Source organism: Aethalodelphis obliquidens, unplaced genomic scaffold (assembly GCF_003676395.1).
Source record: "Aethalodelphis obliquidens isolate GAN/ISIS:26980383/991018 unplaced genomic scaffold, ASM367639v1 scaffold13, whole genome shotgun sequence".
Taxonomy (NCBI): Eukaryota; Metazoa; Chordata; class Mammalia; order Artiodactyla; family Delphinidae; genus Aethalodelphis; species Aethalodelphis obliquidens.
The window spans coordinates 27,037,036-27,052,851 of NW_020837957.1; the positions used below are offsets into that span (position 1 = coordinate 27,037,036).

Sequence of the window (15,816 nt, forward strand, 5' to 3'; positions counted from 1 at the left end):
CAACAGACCCAATATTAGTATCTTCTTTAATAGACAAACTATCCCGTTATAGAATCAGGAAAATGTAATTTAATTGATCCCACCATGATTTTATTACACTTTTCCTCAGCAGAATTTTTCTTTTATAGTATATGCTTAGAAATAAAACAAATAGAAATTTCACACTTACATAATTTTGTGCTTAGAAACCAGTTGATTATCTGCATCACCTATGATTAAGGTAACGTAGTGGGAATCTGGTGCTGTTCTTTTAGTTTGTAGCTGTTCAAAATTTCTTAATATAACAGTCACTAATATTTCTGCCATGGTATCACTATATCTTGCAATCTTTAAAAAAGGATAGGCATAAAAAGTGTTAAAAATAACCTTACTACTCATACTCACCTCCAAGTCAGCTATGGGTAGCTTTATTCCTGAAAATCAAAATATATGAAAAATAGAAAATATTTACCTGTTCCACTTCAAGTTCATATTTTGGTAGATACATCACTGTTTCTTTTATCTGAGTTCCAAAAGGGGGATGTCTATTTAAAATCTAAAACATATTTATGTCATTATGTTCTTATTACAACACTAAAAACTCTTTTAGTAAAATATTTTTTAGAGTCAATAGTTTTAACATGCTTATTAGCTAAAATCTTAAGTTAAAAATATATATGACTGGGCTTCCCTGGTGGCGCAGTGGTTGAGAGTCCGCCTGCCGAAGCAGGGGACATGGGTTCGTGCCCCGGTCAGGGAAGATCCCACGTGCCACGGAGCGGCTGGGCCCGTGAGCCATGGCCGCTAAGCCTGCGCGTCCAGAGCCTGTGCTCCACAACGGGAGAGGTCACAACAGCTACAGGCCCACATACCGAAAAAAAAAAAAAAACCATATATATATATGTATGACTATGAGAGGGAAATCATTTTTTGGCAGAAATAAAGATACAAAAGTCAGGCTTTAGAATTTATACAGAATTCAGGTAACATTAGGAATAAATAAATATTAAATACCAGTTCAAGTTTCCTTGCATCTGTTTCTTCTATCTTTTTAAAGGTAGTCAAACCTGCATTTACCATAGCATTTGATAATGTTACACCTGTGGAAAATTAATCAAATAGTTTTTAAACAATCCACTTAAAACTAAATCTACACTTAAATATTTAACAACTACATTAGTAAAAAAGAAAAATTTAAAGAGCCAGACTAATGACTTATTTTTAAAGTTGTTAAAAAATGTTCTCAATTGGATTAATTGGGCTGCGATGTTATTTGATTGTTCATATTTATTTTTTCAAACTCAAATAAAACACTCATGTGCTTTATAAAAGAAAGAGGAATTCTTTGGTCCACATGATGTCTCAACCCTTAGTTTTACCTTATGTCATAGAGCAAGTACCAAGAAACATCTATGGTTATACTCATGTTTTTAAAAAAGGCAACATTATTCAGGGATGGGAATATTGTTTCATGAAGCTATGGCTCTCTGAGCATTTCTGTCTTTTTTTTTTTTTTAACATCTTTATTGGGGTATAATTACTTTACAATGGTGTGTTAGTTTCTGCTTTATAACAAAGTGAATCAGTTATACATATAGCATTTCTGTCTTGAAATGAGTTCATGGTAGGTTTATGTTGAACTTTTAAAGAAACAGGAACTCAAGAAATTGAGTTCTCTGTTTCTGTACTAATTCAGATAATTTTACTCTTCTGCCTAAAATTTCCAATGCCTTTCCATTGCATTTAGAATAAAATGGCAATTTCCTTACTATGGCCAAACTCCCTTACCTATATGACTTGAACACAGCCTACCTCTCCCATTTAATTTCCTACCATTCCTCTCTTGCTATTCTCCAGCCACACCGGCTTTAATTTTGCTCCTTAAATACATCAAGTGCTCTTCCATCTTTGGACATTCTCTGTTTCTTCATGCTTTGAGAAACTGTAATTTTTAATTCTTACACTCATATGAATGATTTTAACCAAATCCCAAAATAGAAGATATTGTCAGAAGCATAAAATCCTAAACTAGTACCACCTTGTTTAAGGCACACATATTACTGATGAGGGTATGATACTCCTTTCCTTACTCATATCTTTAACTATTCCTGGGAATTTCTCTTACTCAATATTTAGACACAACTCCTAGTATTCTTAATTCCTTAATGTTCATTTCCATTTTCCCTTATAACCTTTCCTGATTTTTAATTTTTAGTTTATAAACATTGTTGAAAATCAATTTGCATTCATTATTTTTTTCCTGGTGCTCAATAAGAACTTAGATTTACTTTTTTGTTTGGATTCTCTCACTTTTCTATTACATGAATTTTGCTGGTCAATATTTGTTTCTTTTTGTTCAGCTGTACTAAGTGTGAAAAACATGTTCGTGTTCAACAATTTGGAAGGGATAGAATGCAACTGATGCCCAGACTGACAATATTCTAGAAAGTCAGAAAGACTGGCTTCTTCCAGTATAGTGAAATTTTATTAATCAATTTTTATGGATAATTCATACTTTTCTTAATCATTCTGCTATTGATGGACATTTAAGATTATGTGATTATAAACAATGTTTATATTTGTATCCATGTGGAAATATTTCTATAAATTTAATTGCTAAAGTGAAATTGCTGTTTTAAAGAGATTGTGCATTTTAATTGGTAGATATCATGAGACTTAGGCTCCAACCAACACTGCATGAGAATGTTCATAACCTTATACTATCTCCACTACAGGACTTTTAATTTTTGCTCATTTGGTGAGTGAATATAGTTTCCTTTGGATTTATTTATTTATTTTTACAATTTTACTGACTTAAGTATAATTCACATACAATATACTTGACATGTGATTTTGTGTGTTTATGTATGTGTGTGTATGAGAAACTATCACCACAACCAAGCTAATAAACATTACCATTGCCTCTAAAAGTTTCCTTGTGCCACTTTGTAATTCTTCGCTACCTCTTCTGTCCCCTCCCCACACAGTCCCCAAGCAACCACTGATCTGCTTTCTATCACTATTGTATTTTCTAGTCTTTTATTTAAATGGAATTAAATAGTTTTCTTTTTAGTCTGGCTTCTTCTACTCTGTATAATTATTGTAAGATTCATCCATGTTGTTGTTTGTATCAACACTTCATGCCTTTTTATTACTGAGTATATATATCCATACTATGGGATATACCACAATTTATTTTCCATTTGCGTGTTCATGGATATTTAGGCTGTTTTCAAATGTCTTGGTTATTAGAATTGTGTGTCTACATGCTTTTATTTCTTTTGGGTACTTAAGCATGAAAGGGCCGGTTGCATGGTAGGTTTATGTTGAACTTTTAAAGAAACAATCAAATGGTTTTCCAAAGTGGTTGTAACATTTTACATTCCCACAGTGAGAGTTCCAGTTGAACCATATCCTCTCCAGCACTCTGTCAAGTTTTAATTATTTTAGTGGCGACTTCCCTGGTGGCGCAGTGGTTAAGAATCCACCTGCCAATGCTAGGGGACACGATTTCGATCCCTGGTCCGGGAAGATCCCACATGCCACAGAACAACTAAGCCCATGTGCCACAACTACTGAGCCTGCTCTCTAGAGCCCATGAGCCACAACTACTGAAGCCTGCACGCCACAAATACTGAGGACTGCGTGCCCTAGAGCCCATGTGCTGCAACTGAGCCCACGTGCCGCAACTACTGAAGCCCATGCGCTGCAACTACTGAAGCCCATGTTCCTAGAGCCTGTGCTCCGTAACAAGAGAAGCCACCACAATGAGAACCCCATGCACCACAACAAAGAGTAGCCCCTGCTCGCCATGACTAGAGAAAGCCTGCACACAGCCAAAAATAAATTTAAAAAAAAAAAGAAAAATTAATTATTTTAGTGGATGTGTACTGGTATTGCGTTGTCATTTTAATTTGCATTTCTCTAATGACTAATGATGTTGAACACCTTCTCAGGTGCTTATTTGCCATATACATATCTTCTTTGGTGATGTGTCTGTTTGAATCTTTTGCTCATTGTTTTACTCAGTGGTTTGTCTTATTATTGAGTTATAAGAATTTTTTATACATTCTAGGTACAAGTCCTCCATCAGTTATATGTTTTGCAAATATTTTCTTCCAGTCTGGTGGCTTGTTTTCTCCTCCTCCTCCTTCTTTAATAGTATTCTATGAAAAGCAAACGTTTTAAGTTTTGATTAAATCCACTTTTTTTCTTTTATATAGTTCGTGCTTTTGTGTTGTATCTAAGAAATTCTTTGCCAAATCCAAGATCACCTGCTGACTTTGAAGGTAGAGGAAGAGGGCTATGATCAAGGAATCAAGTATTCTCTAGAAGTTGAAGGCAGGAAAATGGATTCATCCCTAGTGTTTCTAGAAAGGAAAACAGCCTTGCCGAACCTTGATTTTATCTCAGTGAGAACCACATCAGATTTCTAATCTACAGAACTTTAAGATAATAAATTTGTGTTGTTTTAAGCCACAAAGTTTGTGGTAATTTGTTACAATGGCAATAGAAAACTAATATAGCATAGTTTTTCTAATTTTAGTTTCTGATTTTCCTTACTAGTATGTAGAAATAAAGTTAATTTTTATATATTGACCTTACATCCTTCAACCATGCTAAACCTTTCCTACCTTCCATGGAATTTTCTACATAGATGATCATGTGATCATGTATGAATAAAAACATTTTTACTTCTTTCCTTTCCAATCTGTATGCTTTTAGTTTCGTTTTCTTGCTTTACTGTACTGGTTAGAACCCCTAGTACAATGTGTACTGGAAGTAGTTACAGTGAGCATCCTTTTTGTTCCTGATCTTAGAAGGAAAGCATTCAGTCTCTCACTATTAAATATGATGTTAGCTGTAGGTTTTTCATAGAGGTCCTTTATCAATTTGAGAAATTTCCTTCTATTTTACATTTGTTGGGAGTTTTAATTAGAAATGGATTTTGGATCTTGTCAACTTTTTTGGGCATTATTGAGATGATCATATGGTCTATTTTAGTTTGTTAATATGAGGAATTACACTGATTGACATCAAGTGGTAAACTAATCTTGTATTGCTAGAATAAACCACATTTGGCCATGATATGTTAGCCCCTTTATCTATCGTTGTGTTCAATTTGTTAAAAGTTTATAAAGAATTACTGCATTTATATTACTGAGGGATATCTTTTTTATATTACTGAGGTCTGTCTTTCTTGAATGTCTTTGTCAGGTTGTGATAACAAGGCAATCTTGGCCTCATAGAATGAGTTGGGAAGTATTACCCCCCCTTTTAAATTTTCTGAAAATGTCTGTGTAGAACTGATATTGCTTCTTATTTAAATGTTCAGTAGAATTCACCAGTGTAAACTTCTGTGCCTGGGATTTTCTTTGTAAGGTTTTAAACTACAAATTTAATTTCTTTAATAAATATAAGCCTACTCATGTTGTCTATTTCTTCTTGAGTGGACTCTTGACAGTTTGTGTTTTTTAAGGAATTTTCCCATTTCATCAGTTGTGGCATTTATTGACATTAGATGTTTATAGCATTCCCTTTCTATCATTTTGCCATCTATAAGATCCATAGTTATATCTCACATTTTTGTTTTTGGAAATTTGTGTCTTTTCTCTTTATTGCTTGATCAGTCTGACTAGAGTGTTATCAATTTCATTGATATTTCAAAATAATCACCTTTTTGTTTTGTTGATTTTTTTGTTTTCAATTTATTTATGCTCTTTTAAAATTATTTCTTTCCTTCTGCCCACTTTGGGTTTAATTTGTTCTTTTTCTCATCTTATCACATGGAAACTGAAATCACTCTAGAGAACTTTCTACTTTTCTAATATAAGTGTTTTAGTGCTATACTATTAATAATCATTTTATATAATTTCAAATTTTTCTGTAAGTTGAAATCTCCTAAATATTGTATGTAACCTTCTTCCCAATTCAGAACTCTTATCTCTGTGGGATGGGCATGGCATTTGGTTTGCCAGGACTTATGTATTGATAGGAAGGTGAGCCTTTAATCAGGAATCTTTCTTCTACTTTGACCTTGCTTTCACCAGTCAATCTCCACCTTCACCCCAGTTCCCAGGACTGGTCAGCTCTCTGACGGATTTCCCCCACCGATTTCAAACTTCAAGGAAATACAAAGTAGTACTTCCTCACAAAATAGCTGGAGATCTTTGTTCTAAGGAATAATTAGACAATCCTCAGTGACCCATTACCTAATTTTTTAATGTCCCCAAGATGCATACAAAATTATAAAGCTAATAAGACTGTCAGCCATGAAATAACTCTCTTTTTGGAGTTCTAGCTATCTAAGAAGGAACAGGGTCACAAAGCCAAAGACACCAAAGTGAAAAATTCCGAAGTGCTTTAGGCATATCCCAGTCTTTGTAAATGGCACCGTGTAGAGTTTTTCAGTTCACATCCTGAGCTAGATCCCAACAGACAGGAAAGAAACCTGTCTATAGAATCTCTATGAAAATCATTACTAATATTGAAATGTTACTGAAAAAAGAGAAAAAGTTAAGATATAAATAAGTGACAATTTTCTGTAATGAATTAGGAATGACCAGGACTGCTAGCTGTGTACCTTGTCATTGAGATCAAAACAAAACAGTCATAAAAGTAGAAGAGAGAACAACACATAGTTACCTAATTACTAAAACAAAATTTCACTCTTGGTTTGAGAACAAATTTAAAAATAAGAACATTAATTTTTATTAGGTTTCCAAATTGATTTCAAATAGAATCCTTTAAGCATAAGCAAATGACAATCAGATTTTCAAGAGAAGGAAAGTATAGTAACTTATTTAGGCCCATAAACACATTTTTCCTTAAAGGTCTATAACCATCTTAGAACAATTTTTCTAACAGTGAAATACAAAATAAATTGCAGACATTGACACATTGCCTACCTGTATTCAGTACCTACCGATTTTTTCCAGCTGTTTGGATACATGCAGAGAGTTTTCCCAAAGTTTACATCTAAAACACTTTGCTAAAATCAAACTGTTCAACAGTACAGCAAACTTTTCTTGAATAGCCATAAAATCTGACAACCCTAAAAAAAAGTTTCCAATATTAAATTTGGTATACTATTTTACTGGAAAAATATTGAAAATCCATTAATCCTATAACATACATCTTGTAATTCGTGAGCCATTTCTGAAAATCTTCGAAGTATCTTGCGTCAAAGCAAAGTCTTGTATGGGAATGCATCCTAGCTGAGCCTGAATAAGACTGAGGAAAGAAGAAATTTTATTATTTCTTTTTAAAAATTACTATCTCACAGTGTTTGACATCAATGACTGAAATATCTCTTCTTAAAATTCCTCTCTGCCTTGATTTCTGTGACACTACATGACTCTGCATCTTGTATCATCATTATTGCAAGTAATTGTTGACTTCCTCTTCCCAGCCTCTAAAAGGTCAGTTCTCATTTTTCTACTCTTCTTTATTCACTCAACCTCTCTTTCTCTCAAAAATCTCATTTCTTCTCAAGATTTTTGTTATAATCTCTAGATTGATAAATTTCAAATGATCACAGGGCACTTGCACTTTGACTGTTTTTTTCATCTCAACACATCTAAAATTTGTTATCATATTCTTCTCCAGTGCAGCTGACTTTGGGCTTTACTATATATAGGTATTATAGAAAACAACATAATTTATATAATCACCATATATTTATTAAGTACCTATTGAGTAAAAAGCATACTGTTAGGTGATAAAATTCTGTTCAACATTTGAAGGTTGGTAGCTTATTAGTTGATTATTAGCAACAAGCAGTTGCTTGGCTACAAAATTTGAGGGGTGGAAAGAGGGGAGAAAAGAAGTTACCGTCTATTGTGCCTACTATCTCCCAGGTCTTTGCTACCTCTTTCGTCTGTTTACTTATCTAACCGGACCTTGATATGCAAATCCCCCTATGATTCTAACTAAAATTATTAGACTTGTATCACTCTCTGGGGGGATCTCTTGTAAGACCAAAAACAGGTACACAAAGAGAAAGGGTAGAATAGTTATATTTTATGGTTTAGTTTTAGCAAACAATATATGAAAATAGAAAGAAGCAACTAACTTCACAGAATGGGTGCATACAGCTGAAACTACAGAATGATTACTTCTTTTGGCTATAATATATGCTTCTGAAAATTATTTTATATCATCTACTTAGAAATGATTGTATACCCCATGTTCATAGCAACATTATTTACAATCGCCGAAGTATGGAAGCAACCTAAGTGTCCATCAACAGATGAATGGATAAAGAAGATGTGAGATAGATATATATATAGATATATATAGATATATATACACATATACACATATATATACACAGTGGAATACTACCCAGCCATAAAAAAGAATGAAATTTTGCCATTTGCAGCAAAATGGATGGACCTGGAGGGCATTATACTAAGTGAAATAAGTCAGAGAAAGACAAGTACTATATGATATCACTTATATGTGTAATCTAAAAAATACAACAGGGGCTTCCCTGGTGGCGCAGTGGTTGAGAGTCCGCCTGCCGATGCAGGGGACACGGGTTCGTGTGCCGGTCCGGGAAGATCCCACATGCCGCGGAGCGGCTGGGCCCATGAGCCATGGCCGCTGAGCCTGCTCGTCCGAGGCCTGTGCTCCGCAACGGGAGAGGCCACAACAGTGAGAGGCCCGCGTCCCACAAAAAAAATAAAAAAATAAAAATAAAAAATACAACAAACTAATGAATAAAGCAAAAAAAGAAGCAGACTCACAGATATAGATAACAAATTAATGGTTACCCATGGGAAGAGGGAAGGGGGAGGGGCAATACAAGGGTGGGGAAATATAGGATTATTATGGGATTATATGAAATCATGTGTGTGAAACTTCTGAAAATTGTAAAGCACTAAAAAATTTAAAGAATATTTCATTCAATTAAAAAAACATATCTCACAACCTATTAGCATTAAGATTAGCATTAAAGAAAGTTGGAAACTAAAAAAAAAAGGAAAGAAAGAAATGGTTATAAAGTTACATGGTTTGTTAACAAAGAAGGAACTGATGGGAAAATGTGGATGGGGTGCTTTCAAGTGCTGGATAAATAAAACTTCTTGTGAAACTATTCTGGAATGCACAAATGAAGAATATATACAAAATTATAGAGTAAAAATAAGACTTTTGAGGTAATATTTATGTTTAACATCAATATACCTTAAAAAATAGTACACTTTTCAACATCATACTTCTCTGTCAGAAATTTTACCACAAAAAGCAGTATGTAAGAGAAGAACAAACCTGACTCCATATTGGATCTATTCCTTTAGCTCTAACCTTTGTGCTCTGTTGCCCATACTTAGTCATGCTGGCTCTGAACCTTTGTAAAAATGTTGCCTATGGCTTCAAATATACATAATAGCCCTTTCTCAATGCTCTGCCTCCTAGGCTTGACCTTTAAAAGTATAACATGTTTACATTCATGTAGAGATAAAAAGTTGCAGAACAGAAAATAATGATTGTTGATTGTCACGTTGGAGGTTTACAGGAACATTGGGACCAAACCTACGTGGACAGCTGCAAGAACAAAGGATTCTGGCACCAAGAAGTCTGCAACAACAACCAGCTACACCCTCTCCCCTTTTAGTATAAAAGAAGCCTGAATTCTAACTCGGGTAAGATGGTTCTTTGGGACATGAGTCCACCATCTTCTTGGTCTGCTAGCTTTCCAAATAAGTGGCTTTTCCTTGCCCCAACACCTCTTGTTTTACTGTCCTGTCATGCGGCGAGCAGTACAAGCTTGAACTTGGTAACAATAAGCAGGAATGGAAGGGAGAACAGGGATTTATTCTAGTAGGTACAGAACCTTGGCAGGGCTGTCTGTCTCTCTCCACCAGATAAGGCCAGCCTGAGCTTATCCTCAGTAGAAGTAAAAGTCTCACAGCCTCAGGTAAGATGGCACCTCTGCCATCTCAACTAATGGGGTCAGACTTGCATGATAGTTATGTAATGACTAAATCAGGGTTATTGTAAGGATTAAATGAAATAAAGTAATGATGCAATTTGAATTAGGTTCAACCATGACCAGACTATAGAGGCTTAAATATAAATGGTTTATTCTCTTATGTAAAAGAACTCCAGAGTTAGGCAGTCTAGGGCTTGGTATGGTAGTCCAACAAGTCACCAGAGACCTAGGATCCTACTATATTTCTATTCTGCCATGTATGGCTTCCATTCTCAGGCCATCTCATGGTCTAAGATGACTGTTGGATCTCCAGCCATTACACATTCACTCCATACAACATGTTGGAGGAAGTGGTGGAAGACAACAATTGATGCCCTTTTTACCACCTGACTCCATTTCCTTTAAGCAGCCTTCTAGGAAGACTTAACATCTTCTGCCTACATCTTGTTAATTGGACAAACTTAGACACAGGGCCCTATTTAGCTACAAAGTTGACTGGGAAATGTAATCTTTTCCCTGTGAAGGTAAGATAAATATTGGACAGTAAGCTAGCAGTTTCTGCCATAGGTATGTACAAGTATACCACATTTTATTGCACTTCACTTCATTGCACTTTGCCGATATTGTGCGGTTTTTGCAAATTGAAGGTTTATGGCAACCCTGCAGCAAGCAAGTCTATCAGCACCATTTTTCCAGCAGCATTTGCTCATTTCATGTCTCTGTGTCATATTTTGTTAAGTGCCGAAATATTTCAAGCCTTTTCATTATTATTATATTTGTCATGGTGATCTGTGATCAGTGATCTTTGATGTTACTGTTGTAATTGTTTTGAATTTTTAAATTAAGGTATGTACACTGTGTTTTTGACAGTGCCACTACACACTTAACAGACTATAGTCTAGTGTAAAGATAACTTTTATATGCACTGGACTGGGAAACCAAAAAAACTGTGTGACTTGCTTTATTGAGATAGTCATGTTATTGTGGTGGTCTGGAACTGAACGCACAATATTTCCAAGGTATGCCTGTAAAGCATCTAATGCAGTGCTTGGAACACAGCAAATATTCAAGAAATGGTTATTACTATTATTATTATCAATGGTTGAGCCATTTATGACCTGCTCTCAGCTTCCACAGTTAGTCAACTAATAAAAATGATACCAGAACTTCCCAAAAGACTTCTGTATACTGGCCAACTTAGTAAAGGAAGGTATAGAAAGAGTAGAAATCCTTCATATGAAGATAAGTTAAAGGTGTACTATAAAGCTGTACAACTCTCTTGAGAGGAGAAAAAGTTATTCTGAAGTCATCTTTTTCTGCCTAAACATAGAATAAGAATGCCCAAAGAATCAAATGAGAGAAAAAATTCAAGATGGCACATGGAGCCTTCTATATATATAACTCCTCTTTAAATTCCATAAAATGATGTACAACTATATAGGTGTGTTTTTGTGTGTTAGTCTCTATCCACAAAACTACAGGAAAGCAAGAAAGCATGCCATTGGTGGGCCAGAAAGTTGAATGTTAGAAATCATATCTATGAAAAAGATCAAATCTATGAGAAAAACAAAACTGGAGATTATCCATAGTACATGCAGAAGAATTAATAGATCAAGAAGGAGAGAGGGTCCTAGGGTATTTGTTGGAGCAATTCACTGGAATGCTGTATTCTGAGCAGGTAGTTTAGTCTACCCCTGTCACTCTCTCTCATTTGTGGAAAACATTAAGCAGTTGTGGTATGTATTGAGAGGCTAAAGTAGGGAGTGTAGACACTGAGGCCAGAGAGGCAGGACAGTTCTCCAGGTAGGAACGAAAACCCCAGTAGAAGTAGAAAGACTTTACTCTTAAATTGCAAGGTATTTCCACACTTTTATGGGAGTCAATCTAATTACTTCTCCACAATCATTAGAGATAGTAAGTAACAGAATAGGTAGGCAAAAATATATTTACAAATGCAAAAGCAAACAATGAAGTACTACCTAACATTTGAGAAAAAAATTTAAAAAGACACACAATATTAATAAATGAAATAACAATTGAGGAAACAGAGTTAAGTGCACAGAAAAAGAGTTTCAAAATAAGCATAATTGATTTATATAATTAAAATTTTTTTCAGAGAGATTAGAAATACCATGTATAACATTTCTCCAAAAAAGACATACAGATGGCCAAGAAGCACATGAAAAGCTGCTCAACATCACTAATTATTAGAGAAATGCAAATCAAAACTACAATGAGGTATTACCTCACAGCAGCTAGAATGGGCTTCATCAGAAAATCTACAAACAACAAATGCTGGAGAGGGTGTGGAGAAAAGGAAACCCTCTTGCAGTGTTGGTGGGAATGTAAATTGATACAGCCACTACGGAGAACAGTATGGAGGTTTCTTAAAAAACTAAAAATAGAATTACCATATGACCCAGCAATCACACTACTGGGCATATACCCAGAGAAAACCATAATTCAAAAAGACACATGCACCCCAATGTTCATTGCAGCACTATTTACAATAGCCAGGTCATGGAAGCAATCTAAATGCCCATCAACAGATGAATGGATAAAGAAGATGTGGTCCATGTATACAATGGACTATTAGCCATAAAAAGGAATGAAACTGGGTCATTTGTAGAGGTGTGGATGGATCTAGAGACTGTCATACAGAGTGAAGTAAGTTAGAAAGAGAAAAACAAATATCATATATCAACACATATATGTGGAACCTAGAAAAATGGTACAAATGAATCGGTTTGCAGGGCAGAAATTGAGACACAGATGTAGAGAACAAACGTATGGACACCTGGGGGGAAAACAGTGGGGGGTGGGGGTGAGGGTGTGATGAATTGGGAGATTGGGATTGACATGTATACACTGATGTGTATAAAATTGATGACTAATAAGAACCTGCTGTGTAAAAAAATTAATTAAATTAAAAAATTTTCTTTTTAATTTTAAAAAAAAAGAAAGAAAGAAACTTATTTCTTAACCCTGTCCTTACCGTTAATCTTACTCATGCAATTTGTTTTGTATTGCTATCAGAATAAACTTTTAAAATCACACACACACAGAAAAAGAAATACCATGTATATTTTCGAAAGCCAAGCAGAGATACAGTAAAATACAAATTTTATCAGTTATTTTCTTTGTAATGTTGTAGGAGCTTTCAAAATATCAATGCTTTAAAATTTCACCTAAAATTCTTTGAAGAATTCTAATAAATCCTTGATATGCTTTAATGCAAAAAAACAAAAAAATTTATCACTGAAAAAACTCAATAGATAAAGCTGAAGAGCAAATTAGTGAGATGGCTAACTGAGCTAAGACATTCTCCTAAAAGCCAAGCATAAACAGATAAAAAATATGAAAGGATAAGTATAATACGTGGAGGAGATGGTCAGAAGTTCCAACATTCATCCAGCAGGAGTTCCAGAAGGAGTGAACAGAGAGAATAGAGAAGAAATAATTAAATTATAGAAGAAAATTTCCCAGAGCTGAAGAAAGATACAAGTCTACATATTAAGAGGGTCCACAGAATGCTGTGCAAAATAAAGAATAAAGACACACGAAGACTTTCTGGTGAATTTCCTAAATCAGATAAAGAAAAAAGTTATTAATAAAGAACTGAAAACATGGGGACTTCCCTGGTGGTGCAGTGGTTAAGAATCCACCTGCCAATGCAGGGGACATAGGTTTGAGCCCTGGTCCAGGAAGATCCCTCATGCCGCGGAGTAACTAAGCCTGTGCACCACAACTACTAAGCCTGCGCTCTAGAGCCCACGAGCCACAACTACTGAGCCCATGTGCTGCAACTACTGAAGCCCGCATGCCTAGAGACTGTGCTCTGCAACAAGAGAAGCCACTGCAATGAGAAGCCTGCGCACCGCAAAGAAGAGTAGCCCCACTCGCCAGAACTAGAGAAAGCCTGCGTGCAGCAAAGAAGACCCAACACAGCCATAAATAAATTAATTAATTGTTTAAAAAAGTACTGAAAACAGATTAGATCACCAACAATGGATGCAAGAAGAGCAGTATAAACATCTGAAGAATGATTTAGCCAAACTTATTCAAATGATAGGGCAAAATACATTTCAGGCTTACAAAGACTCAGAAGGACTCAGAAAATTATTTGAGAATGTATCCAAAAAAAATAAATTATATATCTAAGGAAAAGGAAGATAGAGATTTTAAAAAGCAGAAAGTAAGCAAAGCAATCAGTAAAAAAAGAAATTAGGTTAAGTCTACAATTTTTAATGCACAGTAAAATATTTTAAATTTAACAATCTGGAACTAAAATCCAAGATGATCTGAACATGGGAGAGAGCAAGAGGCAAGAGGAAATTGAAAATATGATAAAAGTTTTATCTCATATGGGAAGTTTTTAAATGTTCATTTTCTATAGACATTGGTTAAAAACATATAAAATTTTAAAAGAAGAGCTAGTTAGAAGAACAAAAACAAACGAAACTTGACATATCCAAAAAGAGGCAGAAAAGGCAAAAGAAATAAGTGAGGAAAAAAGAAACAAGCAATAATCGTGCAAATTAGAAAACATACAATAAGATTAAGTCCAAACACAGTATCCTCAGGGGATACATTTCAAGATTCCCCAGTGGATGTCTGAAACCAAAGATAGTATGAAACTCTACATATACTGTTTTTTCCTATACATACCCAGGATAAAGTTGAACTTATAAATTAGGCACACTAAAAGTTAACAACAATAACTAATAATATAATAGAACAATTAATAGTGTTAATAAATGTCATGTGAGTGTGGTCTCTATCTCTCTCAGAATATGCTATTGTACAAATATAATGCCTTTTCCATCTTAACTAAACACTTGACATGCACTGTGGCTGTAACTTTTGCAGCTTGAGGTGCGACAGCAAAACCAGCATGAAATTTCTTTTTCCTTCTTTACAGTTTCCTTTCTTTTTCTTTCTTCACAATTTCACAGGTAGAAGACTCATTCGTACTGTAGATCTTAGCAACCTCAGCATATTAACCTCTTATTAACCAGCATAGCAACCTCTAAATTATTAAATCTAGAACCTATTAAATCTAGAACTTTCACCTTTTCACTTAAAGGAAGGACTTGACAGCTTCTCTTTGGCATATCTGAATTGTCAGCATCACTGCTCTTGCGCTTTGGAGCTGTCAACTTTAATAATACAGTAGCCAGTTATTTTATAACTGGCTACTGTATTATTTATAAACTTGCTTTATAGCAAAAGCAAGTTTATTGAGGAAGAGCCAAAAGAACTGCAATTCAGGATATGCAAACTATGGCAAAGCATAGGCAAATCAAGAGAACAAGGAATTTGCTTTACAGGGAAAAGGGGGGAGATAGGAGGGGCTGTGAAAACCAGAGTCCATTGGAGGAAGCTGGTAGTACAAAGTATGGAGGCTTCTCATTGTCGGGCTGGTACAGTCTCCGACTGGCTGGGCTGTCAGGGCAGAGAGAAGTTTTCTTTTTCCTGCTGGATAGTAAAGTAGAGGGATTTTCCTATCAGAGAGGTAGGTGTACACCTCTTTCTGCTTGGAGCAATTGATGATGCATGGCAGAGTGTGAGAGCTTCTCCTACAGGTCTGTCCTGATTCCAATTTTAGCTGAGGTTCCTTTAATTCCACAGGGCCATTGTTAAGTAAAATAAGGGTTAGTTGAACACAAGCACTGCAATATGGCAACTGTCATCTGATAACTGAGATGGGTACTAAGTGAAGAACAGGCAGGATACACTGGACAAAGGGATGATTCATGTCCCAGGTGGGACAGAGCACAACGAAGTGAGATTTTAAACTTATGAATTGCTACTTAGAACAGTGCACAATTTTAAACTTATGAATTGTTTATTTCTGGAATTTTCCATTTAATATTTTCGGACCACAGTTGACCACTGGT

At 35.1% G+C, this 15,816-nt stretch overlaps 1 protein-coding gene across 1 annotated transcript in view; it reads right to left on the reverse strand.

Moving 5' to 3' along the window:
* HFM1 (helicase for meiosis 1) overlaps positions 1–15,816 on the reverse strand; it is a 121,535-nt gene that overhangs the window by 51,163 nt on the left and 54,556 nt on the right. The window contains exons 22-26 of the mRNA XM_027114305.1: positions 7,115–7,212; positions 6,905–7,033; positions 994–1,079; positions 452–535; positions 170–327 (exon numbers count right to left, since the gene is read on the reverse strand). Coding sequence (XP_026970106.1) covers positions 170–327; positions 452–535; positions 994–1,079; positions 6,905–7,033; positions 7,115–7,212 — 555 coding nt within the window. The remainder of the gene's footprint in view (positions 1–169; positions 328–451; positions 536–993; positions 1,080–6,904; positions 7,034–7,114; positions 7,213–15,816) is intronic.